The 27370-nt window shown below is 48.2% G+C and overlaps 1 protein-coding gene across 1 annotated transcript in view; it reads right to left on the reverse strand.

The window, feature by feature from the left end:
- Positions 1–16923, reverse strand: part of DUSP10 (dual specificity phosphatase 10) — a 35084-nt gene extending 18161 nt beyond the window's left edge. The window contains exons 1-2 of the mRNA XM_054576618.1: positions 16725–16923; positions 13724–14577 (exon numbers count right to left, since the gene is read on the reverse strand). Coding sequence (XP_054432593.1) covers positions 13724–14534 — 811 coding nt within the window. The 5' untranslated portion in view covers positions 14535–14577; positions 16725–16923. The remainder of the gene's footprint in view (positions 1–13723; positions 14578–16724) is intronic.
- Positions 16924–27370: the final 10447 nt, after the last annotated feature.

Genomic DNA, 27370 nt, shown 5'->3' on the forward strand with positions numbered 1-27370 from the left:
AGAGGCGACCCTGTCCCCAGGCTGTGCCCAGTAGTCAAAAGCAGTTGCTGGAAGATGGAGTCATTTTACAAGTCTAGGATCTAACTGACCATTGTCACCCAGGACATGGGGTTCGAGAGACAAGCAACTTGAGCAACGGTGCTTACTCTTCCCAATCACTGTGCCCAGCGTATCTCCAGATGAAAGGAGGTCCTACTGTAGGACAAGTCTGACCTCACGACAGGGCCACGCAGACCCCACAAGTGAAGAGCGCAGTCCCCAGTAAGACTGGCCCCGCGTCAGGGGTTCCCAGGCCATCCACAGTTCTGACCAATGGGCTGAAAGTTCTGGGATTCCACCCCCTTTCCCATTTGGATAACTTACTAGGACAACTCAGAGAACTCAGGAAAGCACTATACTTACTATTAGGGTTTTATTATCAGGGATACAAATCAGGACCAGCCAAAGGCAGGCACGTAGCAGGAGGCCTGGGAGGGCCGAGAACACACGCCCTGAGCACCCATTACCCTCCTAGCGTGTCCATGTGCTCATTGATCAGGAAGCTGAACTGAGCTTGGGTGTCCAGAGGTTTTATTGAGGTTTCATTATACAGGCATAATTGATTAGACCATTGGTCATGTGGCTGAACTCAATCTCTACCGCCTTCTTCCCAGAAGGAGGCCAGGCTAATACAAAGCCCCCACCTTCTAATCACGTTGTTGGTCTTTCTGATAACCCACCCCTATTCTGAACCAGCGCATGAGCATGAGCTCAGGTGTGATGAAAGGTTACCCCCCAGGAAGGCAGATTCTCTCTTTCACAACAATTCTGTAATGGAGGAGAACATGTTCTCCAGAATCAGGCCGCTCTGAGTTCATTTGGATTTCTGCTGCATGGCTTTGGGCAATTACCCTCTCTCAGCCTCAGTTTCCTCGTCTAAAACGGACAATCAATAGGACTGTTGTTACCACACAGAGACCAGCACCATTTAGTAGAAATGGAACGCTAGCTACCATATGATGAAACTATTTTCCAGTGGCTGCACTTTAAAAAGTAAGGTGAAAACTGGTAAAGTTAATATTAATAATATGTGTTACTTAACATGTCCAAAATAGTATCCTTTCAACATGGAATCAAGAGTAAAATAATTATTAATACAATATTTTACATTTTTTAAACAAAGTCTTTGCGCTCCAGCAGGTTTCCTTTGCTGTAAAGCAAAGCACATTTGCTTTGGACTGGCCCCCTTTCAAGCGCTCAGTAGCCACGTGCGACTCGTGGCGACCCTATGGGACAGACAGAGCTTGTAGCTGGCGTCATCCTCCATTAAGGGAGTTCACACGCAGCGCCGGTCTCATTCCCGTTTTACAAGTGGGAACGCGGACGTGCGCGCGCGCATGCGTGCACGTCCGGAGCACGGACCAGCGCCCACAATCTAAGGGGCAGCAAGCCAGCCGGTGTCAGTCAGCTCCCACCAACGGGAAAGAAATGCTTCCACTGGGAGCAGAGGCCACCTGACGGACTGTCCCGGGCGTGCCCCTTTGCTCCCGTACTCCCACATCGTCCTAACACGCATTTGAATACTAGCAAAATCTAGGAAAAGATGTCCTAGAGCACTGTGCCGCCGCAGGGTATGCCTCAGAAGGTTCTAGATGGCTGCACTGGGGGGAGGAAGAAAAAGGGCCGGGAAGGACTGCTCCCGGCTCTCGCGGGCCACCGCCCAGAGCCACTGCTCAGCCACCAGCTAAGGGTGCTAAGCCAATGACCCTGGTCTTCACTCACTCCCTGGAAAAAGCTTTGCATTGTAAATCTAGAAAAATGTCAAGTCACTAGTAGGAGATTGATTTCAAGGTAATTATTTAGGCAGCTCTGTAGCATCTGATCCTCGGTCCCCAAAGCACCCTTGAAGGTTTCTAAAACGCTGCAGGTATTAATAGGAAAGCTCTGTCTCTCTGAAGGGCGTGTCCCACGTTCAGCTTCTCCCCGGCTTTTGTAAGAAAGGGCTGCCTGTCGCCCTATCATTCATTCAGTTCGTCCATTCTCAGCGGGGTCAGAGTGGGCTTCCCAGCCACCCTCACGGTAGGAAAAAAGAGGTGCACCTAATAAGGGCAGACGGCTGCATTTTTACATAATATGAAAGATTAATTATAATGCATTCAATCCAATTCACACACTTTATCAAGGAAGACAAGCTAATTATCTGTTGGAGAATTAGCACCTATTTAAAGGGCATTTTACCTCATTTTAGCAAAAAGAACTAATGGGAATTGTCTTTCCATTCTGATACACTCTTTTGACTGCGTTTGCTTAAGCACTCTGAAGACTTCGGCATTGTCCTGAAACCTTGGGGTTTAAACAAAATGGGGAAGGGCGCAAGACACAAACACAAATTACACAGCATCTCAGTCTCTTTCTTCCTACTGCGACGGTAATAATGCTCCTTTCAAAGTGTCTTATCAACAGCATAAACTGGGAGTGACTCATATTTATGACACGAGGCGGCGTTGGACCCGCCATACTGTTCACTTTCTCAAGAACTTCGGGTTTCTACGAGTGCTGAGTGGGGCCTCCACACGTCGTCACTCCACGCGCCCAAGGAGAAGCCCAAGGCTGGCAGCTCTCTCCTGCTGAGGGCCCGTGTGCCGACAGCTGCGATCAAGGATCAAGCCTTCTCTTAAAACCGGTAACTTCGGCTTAGCTCTTGTAGAGCGAAAAGCAAAGCAGGAATAGAAAAGTAAAGGGAGTTCATGATGCAATACATCCATAAAATAGGACATTGTAACAAGGAAAGAAAACCTGTGGTGACTGTACAGGAAGCAAAAGTACGGGCACTCCAAAGTGAAAATGAAGCTCAGTTTCTATATGAGAAACTCTGCAAAATATGCACATATATGGGTAAAGAATGAAGAGAACATGTGAAAATGGAACTAGGCCAGTGAGGGGGATTCATATATCATCTGGTTTTTTTCTTTCGAAAACTTTCTTAATATTCCATCAGTGGGTATACGATTCAGTCTTTGCTAAGGCCTAATTTTGTAAGATTTCCTTACAGAGAAATAGTACAGAATTTTCCAGTGCGGCGCTGATTCAGAAAAAGTTCTTAATGTAGTTATCCATCCCTCCGACTCCCCCCAGAAACACTGGGGTTTTCCAAATCTTTAAACAAAACTATCTACGAAGCATTGAAGAGGTCCTCCTTTTTTCACTGCACCAATGGTGATACCGAATCATTTTACTGAATTATGCCAGCCATGTATCCTTTGGATATAAGTAGATACTGATAAATTATTATTGCAAGATATTTGACATAGTAATTATGGTAAATGTTTAATAAAGGTTAGCTTTTATGTGTCTGGCATTGTTCAAAGCACTTGCGCATGTATTATCTAACGTAATCATCACTCAATCCCATGAGAACAGTGTCATTCATTCCCCTCCACATTTTATGGATGAGAAAACTGAAGCGCACCACATTTGAGCTGCTCAAGTTCATGCTTCTAGTAAGTGGCAGAGTCAGAATTCAAACTCAGCAGTCTGGCTCTAGAATCTCGGCCATTACCTTCCATACTCTACTCCCTCTGCTAGGAAAGACATACATTCCTAGCTGGAAGGCTGAGCACAAATACAAAACAGCAGGCTGATTCATTGCGAAGTTACTTCATAAGCTCATTACAAAGGGAGAGGAAAAGAAAACATGGAGTGACCTGGTCAAACATGTGGACCCACTGGAATTGCTTATTTAATAACAACTCAGATACAAACCAAGGGATTATACTCCCACTGGGGTTTTTACAAAGTGAGTGAACTGAGAGTTAGGAAATATGGATTCCATGCCAGTTCTGCTACTGGCTCCTTACATGCCCTTGGGTGAGTCATCGGCTCAATGTCTGTAAAATGGGATGTTGAGACAGATGGTCAGCAGTCTGCCTGAATGGGTGTGGCCCCCAGGACAGCCTTCCAGGGGTCTGTCCTGCTGCCTTGCAAGGGTGTCTACTCTGCGCTTTCCAGGGTCTGTGAAGGGTTTGATAAGATCCCCGTTCACTTATCTCAGAGAATGAACTTTCCCAAAGGGTAATGATAATCTAACTAGAGATTCTTCCTTGATGCCCTTGAGGGGGAAAATAATCTATAGTTAATATTATTATCCACGCTAATAGCATGGATGATGAATATAAAACATGTGCAACCAAATACCTCTGGGTATTAGAGACTTCGGGAGGTAGTCGTACACAGTCATCATATGTCCCTTCTTCCCACCACATCTAACCATGGGCCTGTCTTCTCACTCTTCTGCTTCCCATTCTAGAAAGTGAGTGAGAACACGACCACGCAGGAGAAGGGAGCAGCACCCGCATAGCCACGGGCTACCCCAGAATGCGTTCTAACGTTCTCCCTGTTGACAATGCAGGGAACAAAAGCCTGCCGGCGCTGGGCCCAGACTCTCCCCGCACCTGCTGAGCGGCCTTGGACAGGTGCATGGGCGTCTCTGAGCCTCAGCCACTCACAAGCACACGGAGCGTTGTCAGGAGACAACCCGCCCCGAGCGCGGGGTCTGGTGTGTAATGAGCATTTCATGAGTGTTGGAGATTATTACTGCAGCTTTCATGTGTTTCTTTAATCAATTTGTTACTCCTTGACGGCCTCGACCACAGCCAGATTTCAAGGTTCCGAGGGCTGGGATGTGAATCAGAGTGAGGTCACCGGGAAGCCACCTCTGCTCTGAGGGCACAGAGGGCCGTTCTTCTTGGCGCTGGATTTTCAGCTGAGGCGATACCCGGGGTGGGGGTGGGGGTGCGGGGTGGAGGGAGAAAGTATCATAACTTAGGGCACCTCGGGGGTCAAGCACAGGGAGAGGGAGCATTAGGAACAAGATCCATCAAGTCACTTGCATCAGGAAATAGCATGTGGCAGCCCGGAGAGAGCTTGGGCTTTGAGACTGTGAAAACTGGGTTTCAATCCATATTCTCCAACACACTGGTCAATTACATGGGGGAAATAGTGAATCTGTTCCTCAGATTCCCATCCGAACAACTGGAAATTTGAAACCTGTCTCAAGAAGCTGAGCTGAGAACTGAATAAGACACGTATACGACCGCCCTGTGCGTAGCACGTAGAAAGCATTCGAGAGCTATTGATGGTTTTTTTCAAACTATCTGGAAAATAATTTTCTAATTTCCAGGATGATAGGCTGGTCAGACCCAGAGAAGTTATACGGGTTAAATGGCATTTTGCTGTTAGATTAAAATATCATTGCGAGAGGATCAGAAGACCATTCTCACAGAGTCTTATCGTCACAATGTGCTATTTTAATAAAGCTAGACATCCAAGACCCAAGAAATGTCCCCTGTCTCTTCAAGGAGGATTCTCTTACAAGACTGTCTTCTTGTTTTAAGAGAGAAGCAGACCCTCTGTGATAATGAAACCTGGGACTCAAGTCCAGAAACGGGAAGATACTGTCCCTGTCACCCTTAAAGTGCCCTCTGTCCTCACTGTCCTACTCTTGCTTCTCCCCTGCCCTTCCTCTCTCTGCTCCCAGTTTGTTTTTTCTTCTCACTTGCCAGTAGTAACAGCTGGTAACAGTTAGCCCAGTGGCAGCAGACTTCGGGGCCATGATTCAAAGACTGCGGGATTATTTCTTCCATTGAATGAATATAAAAGTACTAATGAACGAGACAGTGCTGTTCTGACGCAAAGTGGTGACTGCCTCCTCGCCTGGGGACACTCAGAAGATCACTTGAGCTGACATTATAAACATGAGAGGCTGAGGCTCCTCCGAGGGAGCACCAGGCCGATGGGACCCCCCCCTAGACCAGACCGCTTCATCTGCCACTCACTTCGGGGAGAAACAGGCGACAGATGCTTGCCGGGGGGTCCCAGCTCGGTGGGAAGACAAAGGAAGTGAAACCCTTTGTGGAAGCACTCAGGATGAGTTTGGCTTTGTTTTGTTTTCCGTGAAACCTGAGTCGTGGGGTGGGCGTGAAAAATCTGATGAGTAGGCCTTTAGCACAGACAAAACCCGAAGGGCGGTAAGATAATTGGATGAACCTACAAAAACGGTGCTTCCTGTTGGTGACCGGAGTCCACTCTACCAGACATGGCATCGGGGGGCAGCCTTTATCTCATGAATGGGAGAGGCGCACACTCCTTCCTCACCCCAAAGCAGAGGCTGATGGTTCCTTTGCCTTCAAGTTACATAAAGTAGAGATCTTGCTGGGTGAGGGAGTGGAATACACACACACACACACACACACACACACACACACACACTCTCTCTCCCTCCATCCCAACTTTTAAGTAACAGAAGACACAAACATAAGCTGGGGGGAAAAAAAAGGATGCTAAGATCTTCCTCTTGGCTTATTATGAATAAAAACATCTCAACAGTCGAAGACTTCGCACTTGAAAAGGCCACTACACCAACTTGAATTTACCATGTATATTTTTAAATGTTCTACACTGAAATTCGAGCCATGGCTTATACTCATCCTTTTCTCTTCCCTCGAATTTTTTCTGAATTAGCGAGGTTATGCAATATGAACGTAGTGTGCACGGTATGTGGAAACAGAGCCAATAAAAGAAGTCCAAGAGTGACAGGGCAGGCGAAACAGCGCAGCTTTGAAATGATAGCCTTGTGGCAGCCCAAGCTCTGAGAGTGATTTTTAATTGCACTTGCAAACTTTTTTTGCTTTCTAAGTAGGCCAAAACCTTGTTTTTGAAACATCGTTTACAATTCCTGTTTGCTTAGCATGTCCTTTTTTCATAGATGGCATGCAGGGAAAAAATAAACACAGGCCTTGTTCCTATCAGCGACATGTCCAAAATTAGTGAGGTCCCAATTACAAAGCTCCACTCTAACGCCCAAAGGCGGACCCTGTCAGCCCTGAGCTTCTGAGGGAGAGAGGGAACGTGTATTTCCTTTCCTATGAAAAACCAACACATTCTGGAAAAAGTTATTTCTTTTCAGATGAAGAATGTGGCAAGACGTTTTGCTGACCCATGAAGATGTGCTTAGGAAAGGCCAGACTCAAGGCCAAGTGCCACACACACGTACTTCCCCGGAGAATGACGGCTGCTAAAGGTGACTGCCCCCTAGACAAGGGTGTGTGGCAGAGGCGATGAAGACGACACAGGGGTCTGTGACCATCCCGCTGGGGAGGACGGGGCATACTGGTTTATAGATGCCGCCATTCCAGCGCTTAGATGACAAGGGTTATGATGGCACCTTCCCCGTCTGGGAGGCTGGGGGCATATACTTCAATAATATTTGTTGAATGGATCTCTTTTACGCACAAGGCCCTACATAGGCAGTGACTAAACTGCCCAAAAGTTTCTAGAAGCCCGAGACACTTGGGTACAGGCATGCATTTTGATGTATGTTTTCCAGGTCTTCCTTAAACTGGTGAATTCCCTAGAAGGTGGGGTGAAGTCAGAGTTAATATTTGACCCATATTTCCAGGACTCAGGTCAAGAGCGGGATCGTGAATTGCTGGCTTCACAGTCCTTTCAGTCCTGGACTGAAATCTGAAAAGTCCACAAAAAAAGATCAATACTCAAAAGACTGCCTAAATATATTACCTTATTTGCTATTTGTACGCTGTACATTAGATACCGTCATCATTAGATAATAGTATACACACACATCAGTCCCTCGACCTGGCAGACCTATTTTAGCAGTGAGGACCAAGGCTCTAAAATTAATTACGCATGTGACCTTGAACAGGTGATAAACTTCTCTAGGTTCCATTTCCGCGCCTGCATAATGAGAAGACTGGACTAGATCAATGGCCCTCGAGCTGCGCTATGCATCGGAATCACCCAGAGAGCTTTAAAACGCCCGATGCCCAGGCCGACCCCAACCAATTTAATCAGAGTCTCTGGAGGTGGGAACGGAGTACCAAAGGTTTTAAATCATCCCCATCCATCCTGATGAGCAGCCTGCTGGGAAAAGCACCGGACTCGGGGACCGCTAAGCATACTTCTTGTCCTTAAAACTGGGCTTCTTGAGTTTGAAAAAGGTGAGGTAGCGCCACTCCCACGCTGGGATTAGGCTTTCTACTTAGTGGGTAGTGTGTCCTTATCAGCTCACTGGAATTAAACTGCCTGCGCTCTGCAAATCTACACACTGTTATGCCCAGGCGGCTCCCCGGCACTGCTGGGACAGGGGCACCCAGGCTGCACGTGACACTGAGCCTTAGGAAGCCAGGTGGCTTCTGGTGGAAAGCCCCCACCTAGGTCCTTTGGGGGGGGAGTGAGCCACAAGACTGTGGCAAAACAGTTTTCCTGTTCCTGCAACTTTGTCGGCTCCCCGTTCCTTGACCCTCTGTTATCCAGTCGGAAATCGTTAGCTACCACTGCCAGCAGAGGAGTTTCTTGAACTTGTTCGTGACAAGCCAGATGGTTACCTTAGCTGATCTGAACAGGTAAGGCCACTTGGTTCATACTTAACATGCTCCCACAGTACTGTACTGAGAACAAGTTGTCAACTTCCCCCTGACCCCTCCAAAAAAAATTCCCGCACATTCAATGTCTAATGGAACAGGTTTTGAATGGGTACGGGGATTGGGGAGCAGGGCCTAGGGGCCTGAGTTTTTGAGAGCTGTCCATGTGCCAGGCACTGTATTTACGTCATCTCAGTGCGTCCTGTGATGTTGAAATTATTCCTATTTTACAATGGAAAAAAACTGGGCATCCGAGAGGTAACCTGAGTGGCCTAAGGACACCTACGGTTGCACAGTGGAAAAGCCTAGATTTGGAGCCAGGTATAAGTGAGCTCAGTGCCACTGCCGAGCACACAGTGAACGAGGAGCGGCCAGAATGAAGGCAGAGATGGAGAGAGGGCTCGCTTATCTCTTTTCACTTACATTTTAATTAGGGAGGAGGGTAGTGTGTCCAAGGGCTCAGAGAGAGTACAGGCGACTGTGAACAGGGAAAAGGTTCAGGATTCACTTGAAGAAATGAGCAGGCTTTGCAGTGACGTCTCTCCTTTTCCCTTCACACGTGATCTTATCCCAACTCAGAGCTTCGAGAACTTTTCAACATGAAGGGCCCTGCCCCCTCCTTGCACCTCCCCTTTTATAGTCAGACTACAATCCCTAGTCCAAAAATAAATCAGCCTGATAAGAGGCCAGGAAAAGCAAAGCTTAATAGTTTTATGCTTTCACTACTGAGTTATGGGACATTAGTTGGACAAATTTATCATCACATTTTCACAAATTCCCCTCCAAATGAATAATTCTAGGATAGGCCCAAATTACTCTGGCCTCTTGACCCAACATGTTTTTGTAATTACTTGGCGCTCCAACTGTAAGCTACTTAAATTAGGGAAGAGTCACCAAGTTATTTTTAGGCTCTAGCAATACACGCACACACACAACCACACACTGCTGTGCCTAGCTTGTTATTTGTACTCCTTTGGAAAAGGAGCCAAAACTGCCTTTTTCACTAGTACCATCATTCCTGTTCAACCAATAGTAATAATAACATTGAGCTGCATTTCTGAGTGCTTCCCGTGTATGAAGAACTGTTTAGATACTTTGCACACATTAGCTCATTGTACTCCTAAGCTGACACTATGAGACAGCTACTGTGAGGTCCTCTTTTCACAAATGAGGGAACTAAGGAAATAAGGGATTATGCAATGCGCCCAGTAATGTGGGGGAGGGGAACCAAGACTGGTAGTCAGGCCAATTCCCAAGTCCTGCCTGAATTTCTCCCCCATTTGCTACAGGGCTAATGTTCGGCATGTTTTCATGTTAAACAGAGGTTCAGAATAACAACGGTAAGTTTGTGAATATAGACATATACTCATAACATCCCTGAGAGACAAGAGGGAAACTTGAACCTCCCACAAAACAAAGCAGAAAGGAAAGAATACTTTCACAGGGTCTCTGATTTCTAAGCATAGCCATTCGTTTCATGATCAAACTCAATACTGCCTGTGTTTGCCTCAGAACCCTGACTGACTGTGCAAGAATGTGCGATCTATGCTGCTCACTTCTCAGGAGCTGTGACAGAAAGTTTTATAGTATTAAAGTCTAACTCCCTGCATTAGTCAACCTTCTCTATGTATCAGCCTCCTGAAGTGGTCCTCTCTCCTCCGCCTGCTCTCAAGAAACACGTCTGGTACAGCGGCAGGACCGTCAGCCTCTTTTGTGACAGCACAGAGCAAGTAGGAACATGGATCCCGACATCCCGACACGCCTGTGCAGAACGGGAGCCAGGGACCCCAGCTGCCCCCGGAGCCTCCCACTTGCAGGAAAGGGCTGCTTCTCCGTAGACCTGACCGCCTGTGAGTCACGGGAGTATTCTAAGTTTGCAAAAATCTCAAAAATGGTCATGTGACATTGTCCATACTGTACTATAAAATATCCCCGGCCTTATTAATTTTAACACATTAAGTTTAAGTACAGAACATACTTAAACACATTAAAATATTGTCTACTCTATAAAAATTTTCAACCAAAGAAAGGAAGACAGGGAAAATAGTAATAATTGTTTAGTCTGGTGACAGGTATATGGGTGCTCACTACACTCTTTCCTCCTTTTCTATATATTTGAAAACTTTTATAATAAAATTCATAAAGGCATAGACTGTCTTTAAGAAGGAGGTGGAAGTAGCCTATCCTTTCGTACTTAGCTAAATGACAAATTATTTCCCTGAACCCAACCGTGGGAGCCTTATAAACATGACGGCAAAGATGGCAGCTCTCATTCTGGAAGGCCCAGAATTGCCCAGGCTTCTTATTCGGTGGGGTTAGAAATCATATTAAGAATCAAATTTGGGTAAAAACAAATTATAATGTTCTCAACAATTCCGCAAGTCCCTAAATATTTATTCATTTCTCCAGGCTGGGCAGAAGCACAGGTCGATGCCATTTTTTTTCTCCCCCCTCGGAAGCTGAGACTGACGCGTGGATTCAGACGCCGGTCACCACGGGAGGGGACTGTAAATTAGAACAGTAACTTAATCTCAGGGGCTCCTGCACCTCAGATCGCTCTCTTCCCGACCTGACACAGCACTACTAAAATGGTAACGGAGCAGCCGTTCTGCTTGACCGGCAGCACCAAAAATGGAGAACGTGGCACTGAAACTGGGGACGTTAAGCTTGGACGGGGAGGGTAGCAACCAGTGTTTACAAACACACACAAGGGCAGCAGGTGGGCCAGCCATAAATTACCCAAGATTGTACTGAAATCTCTGAAAATAAATTAATGAGGCCTTCGAAGTTTCTCCCTCAGGAGATCCTCACGACCCCCCACCACCGCATCTGCCTTAGAAAAATCACTCATTCCAAAATGGTACCGCTACCACTCTTGCTAAAATAAAACCTTACATCACCAGGGGATGGGGTTAGTAAAATATATCTCAGCAGAGAAGCCAGGCCAGAATGGTCTGCTTGCCCCACTCAAGAGCCGAGAAGAAGTCGCTGGCCACGCCTTCTGAGAGATGCCCACCCATCCCTCACTCGACGGTGCTGCGGTATAGCCTTTGGTTTGCCCAGGTGAAAGGGTGGCTGGGGCATCCTGGTATTGCTCTCTCTCCTTTCCCATCATGGTCCCAACTTTAGGCCATTTCCCCCAAAGAATCCGAAATTGCAACGATGATAATAATCAATAAAGTAGATTACAGACCCTTTTGCTCCTGAAGTACATATTTTCAACCAATTTCTCAAATATTTGAATAAAACCCCCCCAAAGCTACAGATAATCCAACCTCTATGACCAGCGCGTCTTCCAGGCCGACCGTCGCTGTGTGTCACCAACCTGAAAATGACGAGCCCTCACAGTGGCCGCCCAGGGCGCCCAGTGGTGAGGTCAGCAGCGTGTCCAGCCCCGCCCCATGGAGGCAACCTCACTCCCTGACACTGGGGAACAAGCCCAGGCTGCCTGGAGTCTCAGCTGCATCCACGGAAAAGTGGGGAGGAACCCCACTTTTGTCAGTGGCCCTCAGGAGGTTCATTTCCCCGTGATTGACAAGCCAGCCCCATATGCAACAATGCCTGCTGCCAAATTAAAGGTAAGATCTACAACTCCTCCTAATCGCCCCTGTGTTCAAGTCCAGGGTCATCCGAGAGTGTATTGTTTGATGCCTGCCCCTAGGTCATGCAGACACGAAAGGACTGCTTTTCCTCAACAACCTCTACTCTGCTTGAGCAGGGAGATAACCATGAAGACCATTGGCTACCCCTCTGACTGCTCCCCATGACAAACTCTTACAAATGGGAAATGTGTACGTTGTACATTCTCATCCGAAAAAGCCAAGCCAGGCCAAGATCATGGTAAGAAGACACTAGCTGGGTCTACCTACTGGGAATCGTTCAAAGTCAACCAAGGAGTAATCAAACACAGAGCTACACAGAGGAAATCCGAACATACCTGTAAACCCAAGAAAACCCAGAAACAACAGCAAAAAATAACTGGACACTGCTGGAAGTCTCTAGATACAACCTCCATGAGGCCACACTTCCCATTAGAGCCCACCAGCCCTAAGGAAAGTTGTGCCTTTGTGGTAGTTGGGGCCAATGAGAGCAAGTTCAAGGGCAGTGGAGGATGGGTAAAGGGGTTAGGTCTAAGGAATTCAGAACCCTATTTCCAAGAATGCTACTAAACAAAACACAGACTGCATCATTGGGAAGGCCAGAGGGAGAACGGCGGGGCTGTCTTCATACAGACAAAACAGCTAACTTGCTCTCTCCAATGTCCTGTTGCAGTTTCAATATGTAAGATGCTCAGAGGAAGCCTTTGGCCAACACAGCTCAGGAGAGTGGAGGTGACAGGGCCCAGGCTGTGTACCTCGGCTCAAACTAAGAGAAGAGAAGACAGATGAAGAAGGCTACCTCCCAGGACCACCGCCACCAGACGGAAGACACCGAAGAGGAAGAATGGGGTGCAGTGCCCCACGGGATGGCATCTGAGAGCCAAGAGGCACAAGAGGGCATGGACACAGGACAAGGACTGCCCGGCTGGGCTAGGGAAGGAAGGAGCTCAGAGAACAGTGGGTAATTCATTGCTCCTGCCTGGGCCCCGCGACCTCAGAGTTATTCTGCACTGAGTGTACTAAGGCAAGCGACCCACTGCCCCATCTTGGGAGAGGCCATGATGCCGACAGTTGTCATGTGCAGCCAGAGAGAACAATGTGCTGGGGGCTATTTCATAAGAGTGACTCTGTCCCCTTAGAGCTGTGGCAAAGGAACAGATATTTCTGGTGAACTTATACTGTAGGGCCTTATAATGAGGACCCCTGCCCCTCTATCTGTCACTTTATAAATCACATGAAATCCAAGCTGGTCAGAGAGGCGAGAAAGAGGAAGAATCTCCCACGACAAGACCCGGTACCTGTAAGTTTACTCGTAACCCACTACAGTGGCAGCTTCCTCAGTTCCGTCACCTTGGGTTAAGGCTGAGAGACAATAACTTTCCAAGTAGTGATTGACTGAAATAGCACTACCAGCCCAGGCACGACTTGAGACACCATCTGGTGTTATAAAAGCCCCTTTTTAAAAAGACGAAAAAAGTCTCAGAGAGGTGAAATGACTTGCCCAGTACAAATGAGAAGGTGAAGCGAGACCAGAACCCAAATCTTCTGCTGGGCTTTCCTCCCTGAACCGAGATAATTAAGGGAGGGCATGGGAGGGCAGACAAGAAGAAGAAGGTCTATTTTGGTCTGTTGTGGGTGGGTAGGGTCAGGAGGAATCCCCGAGTGACCCCAGGCTAAGCAGGAGTGTGCTGGGGAAGGGGGCATTACCTTTCAACACCAGAGGTTCTTTGCCTTCTCTCTTCAGGGACTCGAGGACTATGTGAAGTGGCTGCGAAGGCATCACTCGGCTCGGCTCATTGGTATTCTCATCATAAACTATAATTTCTTTGGAAAAGATCCTCTTGAAAGAGTCCTTGCCTTCCCTACAGGAAATCAAGTCTAAGACAGTGATTTTGCCCTGCTGTAGTCGCCGCCGGCTGATCTTGTCGGCACAGTTGATGTGGACAGCTCCTTGGATGTGGCTCTTGTTGTACTCCATGAAGGGCCTGCAGTCAATGATGACAGGGCCCTGGCTCGGCAGGTGACTCTTGCTGCATTTGGTCATCTTCTTCGCCAAGTCATTGGGGTAGATTATTTTGATGCTGGCTAGCTGCTTGGGGGTCCCTGACACAGGGCTGCCCACCCCACCTGATGGACTTAGAGAGCCTGCATTCTCATTGTTGTTGACCATCTGGGTGGCCGGGCAGGTGCTAGAGGTTCCGATGGCAGTGGTGGCGGAGCCGGCAGCAATGGCTTGGGTTTGGGCCTGATTGTCCTTGTCGTAGGTTGCCACAGTGCAGCAGCTGGCACTGCTGCATCCACAATTCAGGGAGCGGGCAGAGCCGCTGGATGAGGGCATATACGTCAGGTTCGCAGCCTTTAGGGACACAACGGTGGCAGCGATGACAGGAGGGCGGCCGTTACTGCCTGGGGCGGCAGAGCCAAGGTAGCTAGAGTCTAAGCAAAGGTTGAGATCCTGAGGCCGGACGGGCCTAGACAGTGCCACTACTACCCTGTCGTCTAAAGGAGACGGAGGCATGAGGAGGCTGAAAACTGGCAATTCAAGAAGAACTCAAGACAGTCTGTAAAGAAGGGGAGGGGGAAAGAGAGAATAAAGTCACGTGACACAAAAGGCAGTCTAAGCCAGCCCCTAGGAGAGGCCATTGCTTCCCTCTGTGCAAAGTCGTCCTGGTGCCCTTTCTCATGCTGCTCGTGAAGCTTGGAGCTCATTTAACGGATTCAAAGAAGATGTCAACCCGAGGACCCTCTCCTACTCGGTCACTAAGTCTGAGGCTAAAACTGTATACAGTCTATGCATGTGTTGAGGAATCACCTTTCTTGGACCCACGTCAAAGTTCAGCCTTTGAGAAGGTGAAAGCACAAAGAATTAGAAACTCTGAAGACAGAAAGGAAGGCTCTTAAGAGGCAACTATTCTGGGCCTCATCTCCCGGGCAGAAGTATGGGGTGACTATCTGAGAAAGACCCATTTGTCCACCCTTGCATACTTTCCATGTAATTCCTTACCCACTGCAAAGGCAAAGGAATGACCAAGAGTGCGGGCATGGCTCACAGAAATATACAGCAGCTAAATATACATCGGGGCGGATGTCAACTTTCTGCCGATCAGGAAAGTATCCCCCTAAGTGAGTCTCTTTAGCTGGGAGCTATTCTTGCTTTCTATTCGACTGAACCCTTTGAAAAGCACACACAGTCATGCTAAAACCTCCCATGCTTCCTCTTTGCCTCTTATTAATTAACCTGCATTTCCCCTTTAATTACAAACTGGTATTACCTGAGATGAAGCTTCAAGCCAAGGCACCAGGTCTGGAAACCTCAACCCTGGCAGACCTCTCACCCTGCCCTCCCTTGCCGCCACCAGCGCCCCCCCCCCTCCGCCCCCAACTCCTGCCTTTAAGGAAAGGACCAGTGACTCTCCTCTCTGCATTTCCCCTCGGGCACAGACCATGTATCCTAGAGCTTCTCTCATCAGGAGGCAGGCACTGTGCATACTATTTCAACCCCACACAGACATGCCCCTCTTCCGGGGGAGGAATTCCATAAAGATGACTTCCCAGTTCGCCTGTCCCCATTAAAGGAGGCAGTGGAGTATTGCCCACCGGGTCTACCTCCTGTCTCGAGAGGGCGCCTGCCAAGAAAGGGACAGTTCCCTCTTCCCTGTAGGCACGGGGGCACCCTACGACCCGGCCCTGCTGGCTCCTCTTCCATCAGCCGTGCACTCCAAAAAGAGACCAAACCCCATGCAAGAGCCACTCACCTAAACGAACTTTAAGAGATGCCTGGAAAAATGTCATCTATCACTCGTCTACACACGGCCGTCACCATTTTCTGACACAGAGCCCAAGTGTCACAGGCAGAACCCACACACACGCGCGCACACACGGGCACGCACACACGGGCACGCACCCTTCCCATCCGCAGATCCCCACGACTCAGGTTTCTCTCCCCCACCTTTGGATGGGAGAGAAGGACCCACCGCCTTCCCTGCCGCCCTCCCCTCCGGCTTTCTTCCCTCCCTTGCGTAGTATTTTTTGAAGAGCAAGTACTATTCCAGAAGCTGTAACTGTTTCCCAGCTGGAGCAAGCGGGGAAAGTCTTTGCTATTGTGCTCCCCAGCAGGGCACGTCCCAGAATCGACAGTCCGCCTCCTCGGAGAGGAACGCAGCCGCGTGTTCGCGGGGACGCAGGCTGGGACCCCCGCCTCCCCACGGCGTGCGCGGCTCACACATGCACGGAGTGTATAAAGAGATCTGCATCCCTGCTGCAGAGGGTCGGCGCAGATAGCGCCCGGGAACCCTCCGGGCCGGCCCGGGAAACCTCCCAAAGCGGCTGGAGAGAAAATGAAGTGGCGAGAGAACGCTCCTTCCCCACTCTCGGGGCACCGAACACCCCCCTTTGCAACGCAGCGCACTCCCAAGCCCCAGGCATTTCAAACTGCCGCAAAGCATCCCACCAAACCTCCTGGCTTTTTCTTCGCCCCAAATCCAAACAGACTGCAGAGAGAGTGAACGCACAGGACAGCCGGAGCCAACAGCCGGAACCCTATTACCCTCACCTGCTGTGGCGCCCCGTGCGCATCGCAACACACACACACACACACACACACACACACACACACACACACACACATACACACGCACACGCACGCATTCACACTCACACCGCCGAACACTCCCGGGCTCTAGCAGCAGCCGCGGTGACTTCCACTTACTTCATAAATAAGTGTAGCCCTCCACCATCCGGCGCTCTGCTTCACTGAGGGTTCGCACATTCAGCCCCCATTCACTTGGCTTCATTGATCTCCAGCAACAACATAGTTACTTTCTCTTTTGCTAGACTGTAAATGTAAGGTTCTGGGGAGGCGGGTCGGCTGCCGACCGACGGCGCGTTGGCCCAATAGGAACCCGGAATGGGCTGACCGTTACCTCACAGCAGCCCCTGGCCAATGGGCTGCCGGAGGGGGAGGAGCCGGGGGCGTGGCCTCGTCTCTTCAAGGAGGGTAGCTCCTACGCCGCTTTGGCCCCACGGTGTTATAACACGGGTGGTGATGTCATTGGCAACCAATCAAAAACTTAAAAAGGGCCAGCCGGGGCCCGCGCGGAGCAGCTGCTCTTTATTTACATGTAAACCGAACCAGCAGGATGCAATTAACCCTTTCCGGGGCTGAATTGTCAATTGGCTGGACCAGCCGCTCCGGCTCCCACTGGCTCTGCCCACAGGACGGGATCCCACGGAAACCCCTCACGCGGGACAGGCCACGCTGCCTCTTTTTTATTCCTTCTTACTCAGGACGGATGATCAAAAGTGTCGGAGTAACTTTCTAAAAGCAAGATATAACGAGCGAGAATACTCACTATCCCCAGTGGGAAAACCGGGTTCTTCGAGTGGCTCGGGGTGACTTGACAAACCTTAACCCAAGATTCGCGAACATCGCCGAGCTGCCTGCGCTGGGACAGTGGCGAGCGCGCAGCCAGAGGCATCGCTTCTGTTCCGGCCCGCGTCCCGGGCCATTCGCTAGGAGGTGTGGACTCGGACGCAGCTGGCGAGCGGGCCGGCCGTCCCCGGGCAGCAAGGCCCGGCCAGCTCGCCGCGGCCCGCGTCCAGGGGGCCGCCCCGCTGGGCCTTGCGCCGCCGGGAAGCGTCGGCCGCCCGCCCGCAGATGTCGCTGCCCCTCTGACTTCCCTACTGCTCACCCCGAGCGGCGGTGGCGCGGCGCCCTCTGGCTCGCGGTTATCTGCGCCCCGGTCATGCCCCCGCCTCCCCCGCTTACTTGCCAGGGCCCGAGCCGGAGCACCAAGGCGGCGGCGCGGAGGGCTGCTCGGAGGCGGCTGCCTGGGATCGGGCCGGCAGCTACAGGGGGCGCACCCCGAGCGGTGGCACGGGCGCCCCCATCCTAGGCCGGGCGGTCCTGGGGCTCGCAGGGCGCCCACCACGCCCCTCGTCCGGGCACCACTCGCCCGCCCCTGTTCCCCCAACTGGCACGCAGGGTGCCCGCGCGCCTGGGCAGCCGCCCGCCGCTCCGCAGGGCCCCTGGCACGCCGAGGACTGCCAGCCTGGAGCTTCTGGAGCAGTCGCGGTTGGCGGAGAGGAGCCTGAACTCGGTGTAAACCACCAGAGTTGCGGCCCCGAGGAGTCGCTGGCCGAGGCGCGCATCGGGAGGAGTGGGGCCTGCACGGCGTCTGGAAAATCTCAGGGAAACTGAGGGAAAGTTGTCTTGCGGTAGGAACAGGAGTGGAGATGCGGAGATGGACTGCAGAGAGCCTGCATCAAAGAACGCTGAAGAAGTAGAGCTGTTTCCTTTATCCCTCTCCTGGCTCAGAGAGGCAGGGGCGAAAGAGTGAAATGATTATTGTGCAGCAAGACATTGTGAACACGACAGAATATTTGGCTATGACTTTTCTCTCACCAGATTGAAGGCGTTTGGAGACATACTTCAGGCTCCAGGCCTGATAAGTCAGCTAAGCGGTAGCGACATATGCATGTAATTGCCTAAGTGCAGATCTGAAATCAGAAGATGCCAAACCATGGCCTGCTGGCCAGCTCTGCTCAACGCACTATTATTCAGAGAAATCCCCTTGGTTGTCTGGGTCTGGGGAGTGGGGGTAGGGTATGTATATATGCATATACACACAGTCAGCTTTCACATCAGTGTTTCGAATGGAAGTAAATGCATACAATCATCTTAAACAGGAAAGGATTTTTGTAGTTTTGTCTTCACTCACACACCAGCACGCATACACAGTGGTTGGGGTACACCGATTGGTTCTCACACCCTTAGGGACCAAGAGGTCCTGGCCAGGAAAGTTGGGTTCTGGATACTTTCCACAGAAATCAAAAAAGAACTTCCCCAAGGGTCTACCTTGGATATTCTTTGGTCTTCAGTAGCTAAGGCATCTCTCACCATCGATAATTATGGGAAGGAAAATGTTCACTAACTTGGGGCTGGAGAGTTCTGGATGTAACTGATTCTGACTCTCACCAGTTGTGTCTATTTCTCCAGAGTCACTGTTCACTCATTTATCTGTGGAATGGGAACACCCCAACTAAGAAAAAAAAAAAAAAAGGAAAAAATTCTGGTGGAAAAAAAGATTGCTGATAAAAGATTGTTTTTGGCCGGGGGGGTGGAGATTGCTGGTAAAAGCATTCAGTAAAAAAGCATCGTCCTTGCTTCAGGAAATGGGGTGCCTCTATTTAAGGGTACTTGTGAGCTATAAATGAAAGATTCATTGTTAACGCTTCAATATCTAAGCCCAGGCGAAGTAGGGGCTTACACAATTGCAGGACAGTTCTTAGCAGCTTTTCCTATGAGGCCCAGAAGGGGAAAGTAACTTCAAAAAGAAATGTAATGCAGTTAGTGACATGATTATTTTATTATAGTTTCAAACTAGTGATTATCAGTTGACTAAAAATGTAAGCCATCCAGGCTGAAGAATTGGGAAATGATGGCAAAATTTCTCATCATTTGTCAAACCTGAAACATGGAATAAACATGTCATTAACATACACAAAAATGTAATTATTGTTTTAATTAGGTATCTTTAAGTGCATAGTTTATACTCAAATTATAGAGTGGTAAAAAAAATCAGATTACAGATGGATATTTTTTCAGTTGCTACTCTTCTAAGCTTCTTTTCTATAAAAAGGGATGTTCCTATTTTTTGTCATAAATGTAAAAATGCTATCTGAAATAGTGCCCTTAGATTTAAATTTGTAATACCAGGCAACCAACGGCTATGAATCTGAACTATATACAAATAACCAGCAAAGCCTTAATATTGAATTTTAGTCTCAAAGAAACAGCAAAGCATCTGCATTGTATTTTAGCGTTCTAACATTAGACCCAGCCATATCTTTGTTCCCACAAACAAACATCATAAAAGACTATTGTTTCTTTCAGTGCAAAGTACTGTGTGCTACATCCAAAAGATGAAGATAACTTAGGCCAACATATAAGATATAATACGGGTAATGCTGAACAAATGTTTTAATGAAACGACATTGCACTCAAGTGGTTACATGTGTGGGATGATGGCAGAAGGTGGGGACTGGGTGAAAATCAGGTTTTCAAAATAATCCTCAAGGTCAAGGTGGATTCCGGGAGGTTCTAGAGTTAAGGCAGACAGAGGCTTAAGAAAACTTAGAAATAATACATCCCAGAATAAAGGTTTACTTTTTAGCATATGGCTAATAGGATATCTGAAATGACTGGTGCAGTTTGCATATTTTTATTGGCAGGGCTGTTCTAGAACCTATAATTGCTCCTTTGATTTGAGGTCACTCTGGTGCCAAAGGCAACAGAACCACGGAACGTTAGGCCTGGAAGGGACTTCAGAGCTTATCTAGGCCAGTGGTTTTCAAACTGTGTTAGGCTGTGCCCGAGGCAATCGGGGCGCTGGCGCACGTGACTGACGTGGCAGCGCGCGGAGCTGGTGCGCTCAGGGACCTCACTCCTACCCGTCCTTGCACATCTGACATTTGTGTAGATGTACACTTATATAGAAATATATAATAGTATATTTATATGTACTATTAAATATGCTAAAATAATATATTTATTTTATTCCTGAGACTGCAAAGGAAGATATCACTTGAAGAAAGGGTTCTGGTTGGTGTATTCTATTTTTTTGGTTGTTGTTTTCTAATCCTGGCCCATCATTTTTTTTTTTTTCTTTTCCCTGTAAGGCAATGTGAGGCCAAGATAATGGAGGTGGCACGGGTAAAGCCAGGCTTGACCTCAGACCTCACGTCAAAGTCCAGCATGGTCTCTACTGGACACGGAAGAGGAGGTGACTGATCCGCTGGGGAGATGGATAAGGTCCCTGTCTCAGCTGAAGACGGCACATTCCCTCTCCAAGTGGTTAGCTTTTCCTCCCCCTCCACTCACCCCTCATTTGAGACCCCACGAAGACCCGCTGCTCCATGCTGGCTAGGCCCAAATGTGTGCATCATTGACACAAACGTATTTCCTCCATGAAAATAACAAACAAAAAGCTAACTGCTGGCCATAGGTCTCCAGCATGCCTTGCTCTGTGATGGATGGCCTATTATGATTATGTGTTGGCGACATCCAAGACAATATTTTCCCGTTCGCCAAGCTGAGCAATCATTTTCTCATTAGGAAATGCTATCAGACCCACAGCCCCTGTGTCTGACTGTGTTGCAGAGGACATTGTGGGGTGTCAACCCCCCTTCGGGTCTTCCAGGAATTCATGGAACCTTCTCAGCATTTCTGACTAGGTTAACACTGCATCACTTCTGGATATAATAACAAGCTCCTTCAGCTCGCCAAGGGTGCTGTAATCTTCCTTGTTTATCTTTACAATTAAATGTTGAAGGGATTCTAAAGATCTAGCATTTGGAAAGATATTAACAGGTCACACCACTGAGTGTTTTGCTCTGTGCCAAGTACTGCCGAAAGTGATCTACGTGCATTAACTCACATAAATCTTCACGTCCTCATCGAAGCTGTACGGAGGTACTCTCGTTAGCCTTTAAAGATGAGGAAACAAATACAGACAAGTTAAGTAATCCACCCAAGGTTGCACAGCCAGAAAGCAGCATAGGTGACATTCGAACCCAGACAGTCCGACGCCAGAACATCTGCTTTTACCCAGGGTGTTACTTAATTCATTCTCTTTGTGGATTTTATAAACTTCTATCCCAGCCCCCTCAGTCTCCAGACTGCCAGGATATTTTTAATCGCCTCTTCAGAAGAATTCACATGTTTTCCTCTGTTTTCTCCTGGGTGTCTCAGCGTCCATTGTAGCCTCATGTGGTCCCGGTGTCACCACCGCTTCCCGCCCCCGCCCCCTTCAGGATTTGCTAAAACCTCTACTTTGTTTCCGGAAGCCTCCCAATTAGTGGTCTCCACTTTGTCAGTGTTTCAGTGGCGGCTGCTGGCTGGACTGACAGATTCAAGGAAGAGCCTGTCACACACCTACTGCCCAGATCTCGTCTTGTTTGCCCTTCCATCCGCAGCACCTGGCACAAGAGCTAGCATGTCGGGGAGCTCAGTAGGTTTCCATTCAGTAAATGAATGAATGAATGAATGATCGAATGAGCAACGAATCAATCGATCAACTGACAGCCTTTTTATAACATATCGTTGAATTGTTTTCTCCTGGGTGCATGCCCTGGGTCATCCGATACCTTTGCAGCTGTTGATCTGGGCCCTCTGCAATAGCAAATAATTTAGGAACCTTCGAAGCCCCTAAATTCAATCCTCTTCTGACCTGAATGCAGATATGACTCAGGTGTCCATCTCTGGTGACCCCGATTGTTTACACATAACTTTGGCTGTTTGTTTTTACCGTGCTCTTTTGTTTATAGTTTAACTCCAATTCCTGTTTCCCTGGCTTCTGCGGGGACATCGGCATCTTGCTCATTCACTCACCTCCCTGGGAGCCACACCTGCCTGCGTCTTTGCAGGTGTCAGCACCCTTTGCGTTATGATCACCTTCCATGCTGAGCAAATGCCAATTTCCAGCCTGCTGGCCCGTCCTGCAGCTTTTGGACTTGCCTGCCTCCATATTCACAGTAGCCAATTCCTAAACTAAATTTCTCTCTATATTTGTATACATCGTATTGGTTCTGTTTCCCTGGGGAACACTAGTAATATGTCTTTGCTTCCTTTTGCGGACAGAGCAGAGAAAAGCCTGGGAGATGAGCATTGTGTCAAATGTCAACAATTCTCCATTCCTATCCTACATGACTAAAGACACTACTCTGAAAAGAGTGATAAGGACACACTTAATAAATCTAAGATAGAAAAAAATTTAATTAAAAAAACTAACATAAAATTATTGATACAGAAGAAAAACAACCCCCCCCCCAACAATTTGTCAGGAAAATATAGAAAATTGCAAATGAACCTCCTCACTTTGGAATGATAAAGCAATCTAGAGCTTGGAAAGCTAAAAATCAGCCTTCGATATGTTTCTGAGCCTCTGATTTGTGTCCATTCAGCCTGAAGGAGGAAAGAGATGAGTATTTTTGCTTTCCCCTAAATGCATATTTAATCTTTATCTAAACATCCTGAATTTTGAGGCTGTCAGGAGTTTTCATAGTAAGTACAGATTGCCTTCCCAATCTTCCATTGTGTATTAAGAAAGCCACTTTAAGTCCCAGAATTAATGTGGACATCTCGTTGCCATTATTTATTTCTTGCTAGTTTTGCTTTGCCAAGTTAATCGACATACGGTTGAATTATTATATGATCTCAGCCTAAGGGCTTAAAGAGTGGAGTTCTCGAAATGAAGAGGTCACAGTCCACAAAACCACATCGGAGACAAGAATGTACCCTATTTTTGCAGCTGCCTGATGTTTTCAGTTTTTTTCTGGCTCTTATCAGGAATGTGCGCAGTGCTTGACGGTGAATATACTACTTGGCTTCTTCCTCCCTGGTTCCTGGTAGGCTGGAAGTTTCCTGCCTCTTATCTAGACCAGAGCTTCTCCAACTGAAGACACGCACCACCAGGGTATCTTGTTAAGGGTGCTGGTTCAGGCCTGCTGGGACTGGGGAGTCTACATTTCCCGACATGCCTTCTGGGGGCTTTGATGTACCCCGCGCACAGGGCACACTTTGTGTATCTACACCCACACCACCCAAGACAGTGGCCATTGGCCACGTGTGGCTGTTGGAGCCCCTGAACTGTGGCCAATCTGATTCACGAAGACTCTAAGTACAAAATCCATACCAGATTTTGAAGATTCAGTAGGGAAAAAAGGATAAAATGGCTCATGAATAATTTCAGATTACAGTAAATCTTCAATGTCATTGATAGGTCCCGCAACTTTAAGCAAAATAACGTCTGATGACACCAATTCTATACCATTCTAATCGATAGAAACAAGAGCTAAGTTCCTGCGGCATCTCACCAATGGTATAATGAAACAACCTGAATAAAACAACGTTATTGGAGGACTTGCTGTACCTCAGCCCAGAAGCTCCTAAACTCCTAACCTAAACTCAGGCTTCTCAGGGAACTGTGTGCAAACGCAGGCTGTCACTGGTCTAAATTCCGGGGGGAGTTTGCATCAGAATGGAAGTACACGTGACTAAGCACACTGTTTAGCTCCGCTGAATTTTCTCCCTCTCCCTGAAAGGAGCAGAACGTGAGTTCACCTTCTCATTGTGCACAGAGCAGCTACTTCTGGGTAACACTGCTATACACATTCTCCCCCCAGTACATCAACCTCAATGCCCGTAGACCTCTCTCCCCTCCTAAACCTCCTCTTGCTCCTTTACTATCTTCCTCTGTGAGTTGGTGCCTCCCCCCACTAGCTCTCCAAGCCAGAAACATGGTGGGGGAGGGTAGTTTCTCCTACGTCTTCACCTTCCTTGACCGTAGCGCTCAAAGCCACTCTCTCCATCCCCGTCGTCACGGGTTCAATCTGTGCTACCACGGTCTTGCTTGGTGATTGCCACAGGTCACAAGCAAGCCATCCCCCACGCTGCTGCCTCAGCGAGCTGTCCAAGGCCCAAATCTAAGCCTTCCCCTCCCCTGGTTAACCCTTCAGTGGTTCCTCATAGTCCAAGTGAACACCCTGGAATGGCTTTCGGTCCCTTCCCCGCAGCCAGGCATTCTGAGCTACTGGCACTTGGCCTTCCTTTGACCTCTGAGTATTCATGCATGTCGCTCCCTTCAGATGTGATTTTTGGTTTCTGTGTCTGTCGCCTCAGTTCCTTACCCCTTGGAATAGAGTCTCTGTGTAAGACCAACACCCAGCCCAGGGCCTGGGAAATAATAGGCAGCCATTTTGTGGCTGTTGATGAATAAATGAAGTGGAGGCAGAAAGAGGCCATGAAATGCTGCCTGTGGTCAAGTTGGTCTCAGCGCCTGGGCTGGGCTGAGTCTGTGGATAAAGTCACAGGACTCAAGAAACACAGATGGAGGACATGGGGACCGGAAGGCAAGGGGGCCGTTACGGAGCTGCTTCCATTGTGGCTTCTCTAGCTGAATCTGGGACATCCCAGAAGCTCTCCTGGGTCTCATCAAAAGCAGTCATGGCTGAAACTACCTTTCAGAATAAAACCCCTACCGCCTGGGCACTCTTTTAGCTACTCTACATTTCTAGGTTCTCCTGGTTTCTTCCTCTTCCAACCCAAGAATCCTTCCAACCCCCTCCAACAACACTACCATTTTGGCTTCTGCCCTTGACTTAGACCGTATTTACTTACCATCTCGTTTTTGCTTTTGCATTCCTTTAAGATAAGACTTGCAAAATCTGGCCCCAGACTCCAGCATAGCAATAGGCCTGGTCTTTAGGACTTCATTTAGTATGTTGTTACTTGATGCCAAAAGAATGACAGGTAGGACAGAGAAGAGAGGAGGTGGGGCAAACTAGCACAATCGTTTGGAGACAAATAATAGATTATGGCTGGAAACTCCCGTCTTGATTTGGCTCAAGGGCCACAGCTATATTTGGCCGGCCCCCGATTGACATAATTATTATTGCCAGAAATTAATTTTAGAAAGAACTTAAAAGGAGGACATGGGTGATTAAAGCTCTAATAATAACGTTTCTGAAAAGTCTGGGTTAATGAATCTGTAACTCAGGTAAAAGAAAGGAGGCTTCAGGTGTTCAGGGATTAGTACCTGAGCTGAGCTGGGGACAAAAACCATATTCTATTGGGGAGTCAAGTAGGGCATGGGTAGGTCACATGCCCCAAAGAAATCCTAGGGAAATAGAAAGACACGTAGCTCATTTTGACATCAGAAATTCCTCTAAACATTTTGTGAGCAAAATTAAGTTTCCCGAAGCAGGTGATGTTTGACATTCGCTTCCTGAGCTCAAGGCACGGGGCCAGCCCCTTTAGAAGATCCCATGGTATGAGCAGGGCCCGTCTGAGCACAGACTGAGGCCTTCTGGCCGTTTGTAAGCCAGCATCTGATTAGACCAACCCGATTGGCTGCTGCCTTCCTGGTTGTTAAATATTTTGAGTACCACCCCTGGATATAAGGCAAACTTTCTGTCCTAAAATAGCTCTCAGCTTAGAGGTTGAGATAAGCCCCCACATAACCACAGTGCAATGCTGTGTCCTACTAATGGTTACCATTGTATTTCACATTGTCCTTTACAAAATGCTTTCATAACTTCAATGCATTTGAACTTCACTACAGTTCTGTGGGGCGTGTTCCTATTCTCCTTTTGCTGATAAGAAATCATGAAGTTCAAGGAGGGAAGGGGTTTCTCACATTTCACAGAGCAAGACCCTGTCCTGATGGGCAGTATCTGACTGATCCTCCAGTGTTTGCTCACAGCGCCCAAGGCCTCCTTACCTGAAATAGAAGGTTCATTCCGGCAAACAACTGTTTACTTCATGAATTAATTCTTGATCTCTAAATACAGATTTTTCATACCCAAATAGCCACATGAAGATCATCCTTGTATCCCTGTCACCCTGATAGAAAGTTTCAAAAGCCTCATTCTGGGAAACAAGCTGTTACAAAGCTCAGGCGACACATTTGGGGGAAGCATGGAGTGGCCTTCCGGCCCTAAGGTAGGCAGTGATGTGTAAAACAAATAAACATATGGGAAACAAAACCAAAAAAGCAAGGGCAATGAGAGAGCGGGTTGCAGGGAAGAAAGAGGCAAGGAGAGAGGGAAGGAGGGAGGAGGGAGGGAGGGAGGGAAAACAAAAGTTTAATGATAAAATGTGCCCAGTTAACTGGGGTCAGACTACACTAGGAAAATAGGTCAGATGCTGGTCAAAGGAGTGTTGCTGTCTGTCTGCAGGTAGAAGATGGGGAGCTCTGGGAACTCGCTCAGGCAGGGTACCCACTTCTCCAAGGGGCCTCAAGCAGGTGTGGCTGCTCTTAAAGTACCCGAACCTTTTACCTACCTGGTTGTGAACAACATGCGACCAGGGGGGAAAAACAAAATATCTCCCCGGTGAGTGATGTCTCTATTAAATCATTTGTTCGATGTTCCCAATACAGATCCAGGCTCTCAGACCTGGGGCCTTCTGTCTGATCTGGTGCCTTTTCTTCTGCATCTGACATGTATTGAGCCGTGTTCCATCTGTACTAATCCCCTGGGGTGACTTCCTTCATGGGACCTTACAGAAATACTTGGTCAGGATGGGAAGGGGACTTAGAAATTGTTCAGTGCACCTCTCCTTTCCCCAGGAATGGAGCATGAAATATACAAAAGGGAAATGACTTGTTCAAGGTCACATGAAAAGGTAGTTACAAAATTAACATCAGAGACTGTAATTTCTGGTTGTTGTTAGTAGGCATGTGTTCATTTCAACGTCTCAAACAGCCTTACTATCCAGTGCCTTGTGCAAGTAGCAACTCCACTAGGTATTCTATAGTGTCAGTCATGAAAATGAGGCCACCTTATTAGTACCTG

Source organism: Pteronotus mesoamericanus, unplaced genomic scaffold (genome assembly GCF_021234165.1).
Source record: "Pteronotus mesoamericanus isolate MK-2021 breed Mesoamerican mustached bat unplaced genomic scaffold, CSHL_Meso_final contig_347, whole genome shotgun sequence".
NCBI lineage: Eukaryota > Metazoa > Chordata > Mammalia > Chiroptera > Mormoopidae > Pteronotus > Pteronotus mesoamericanus.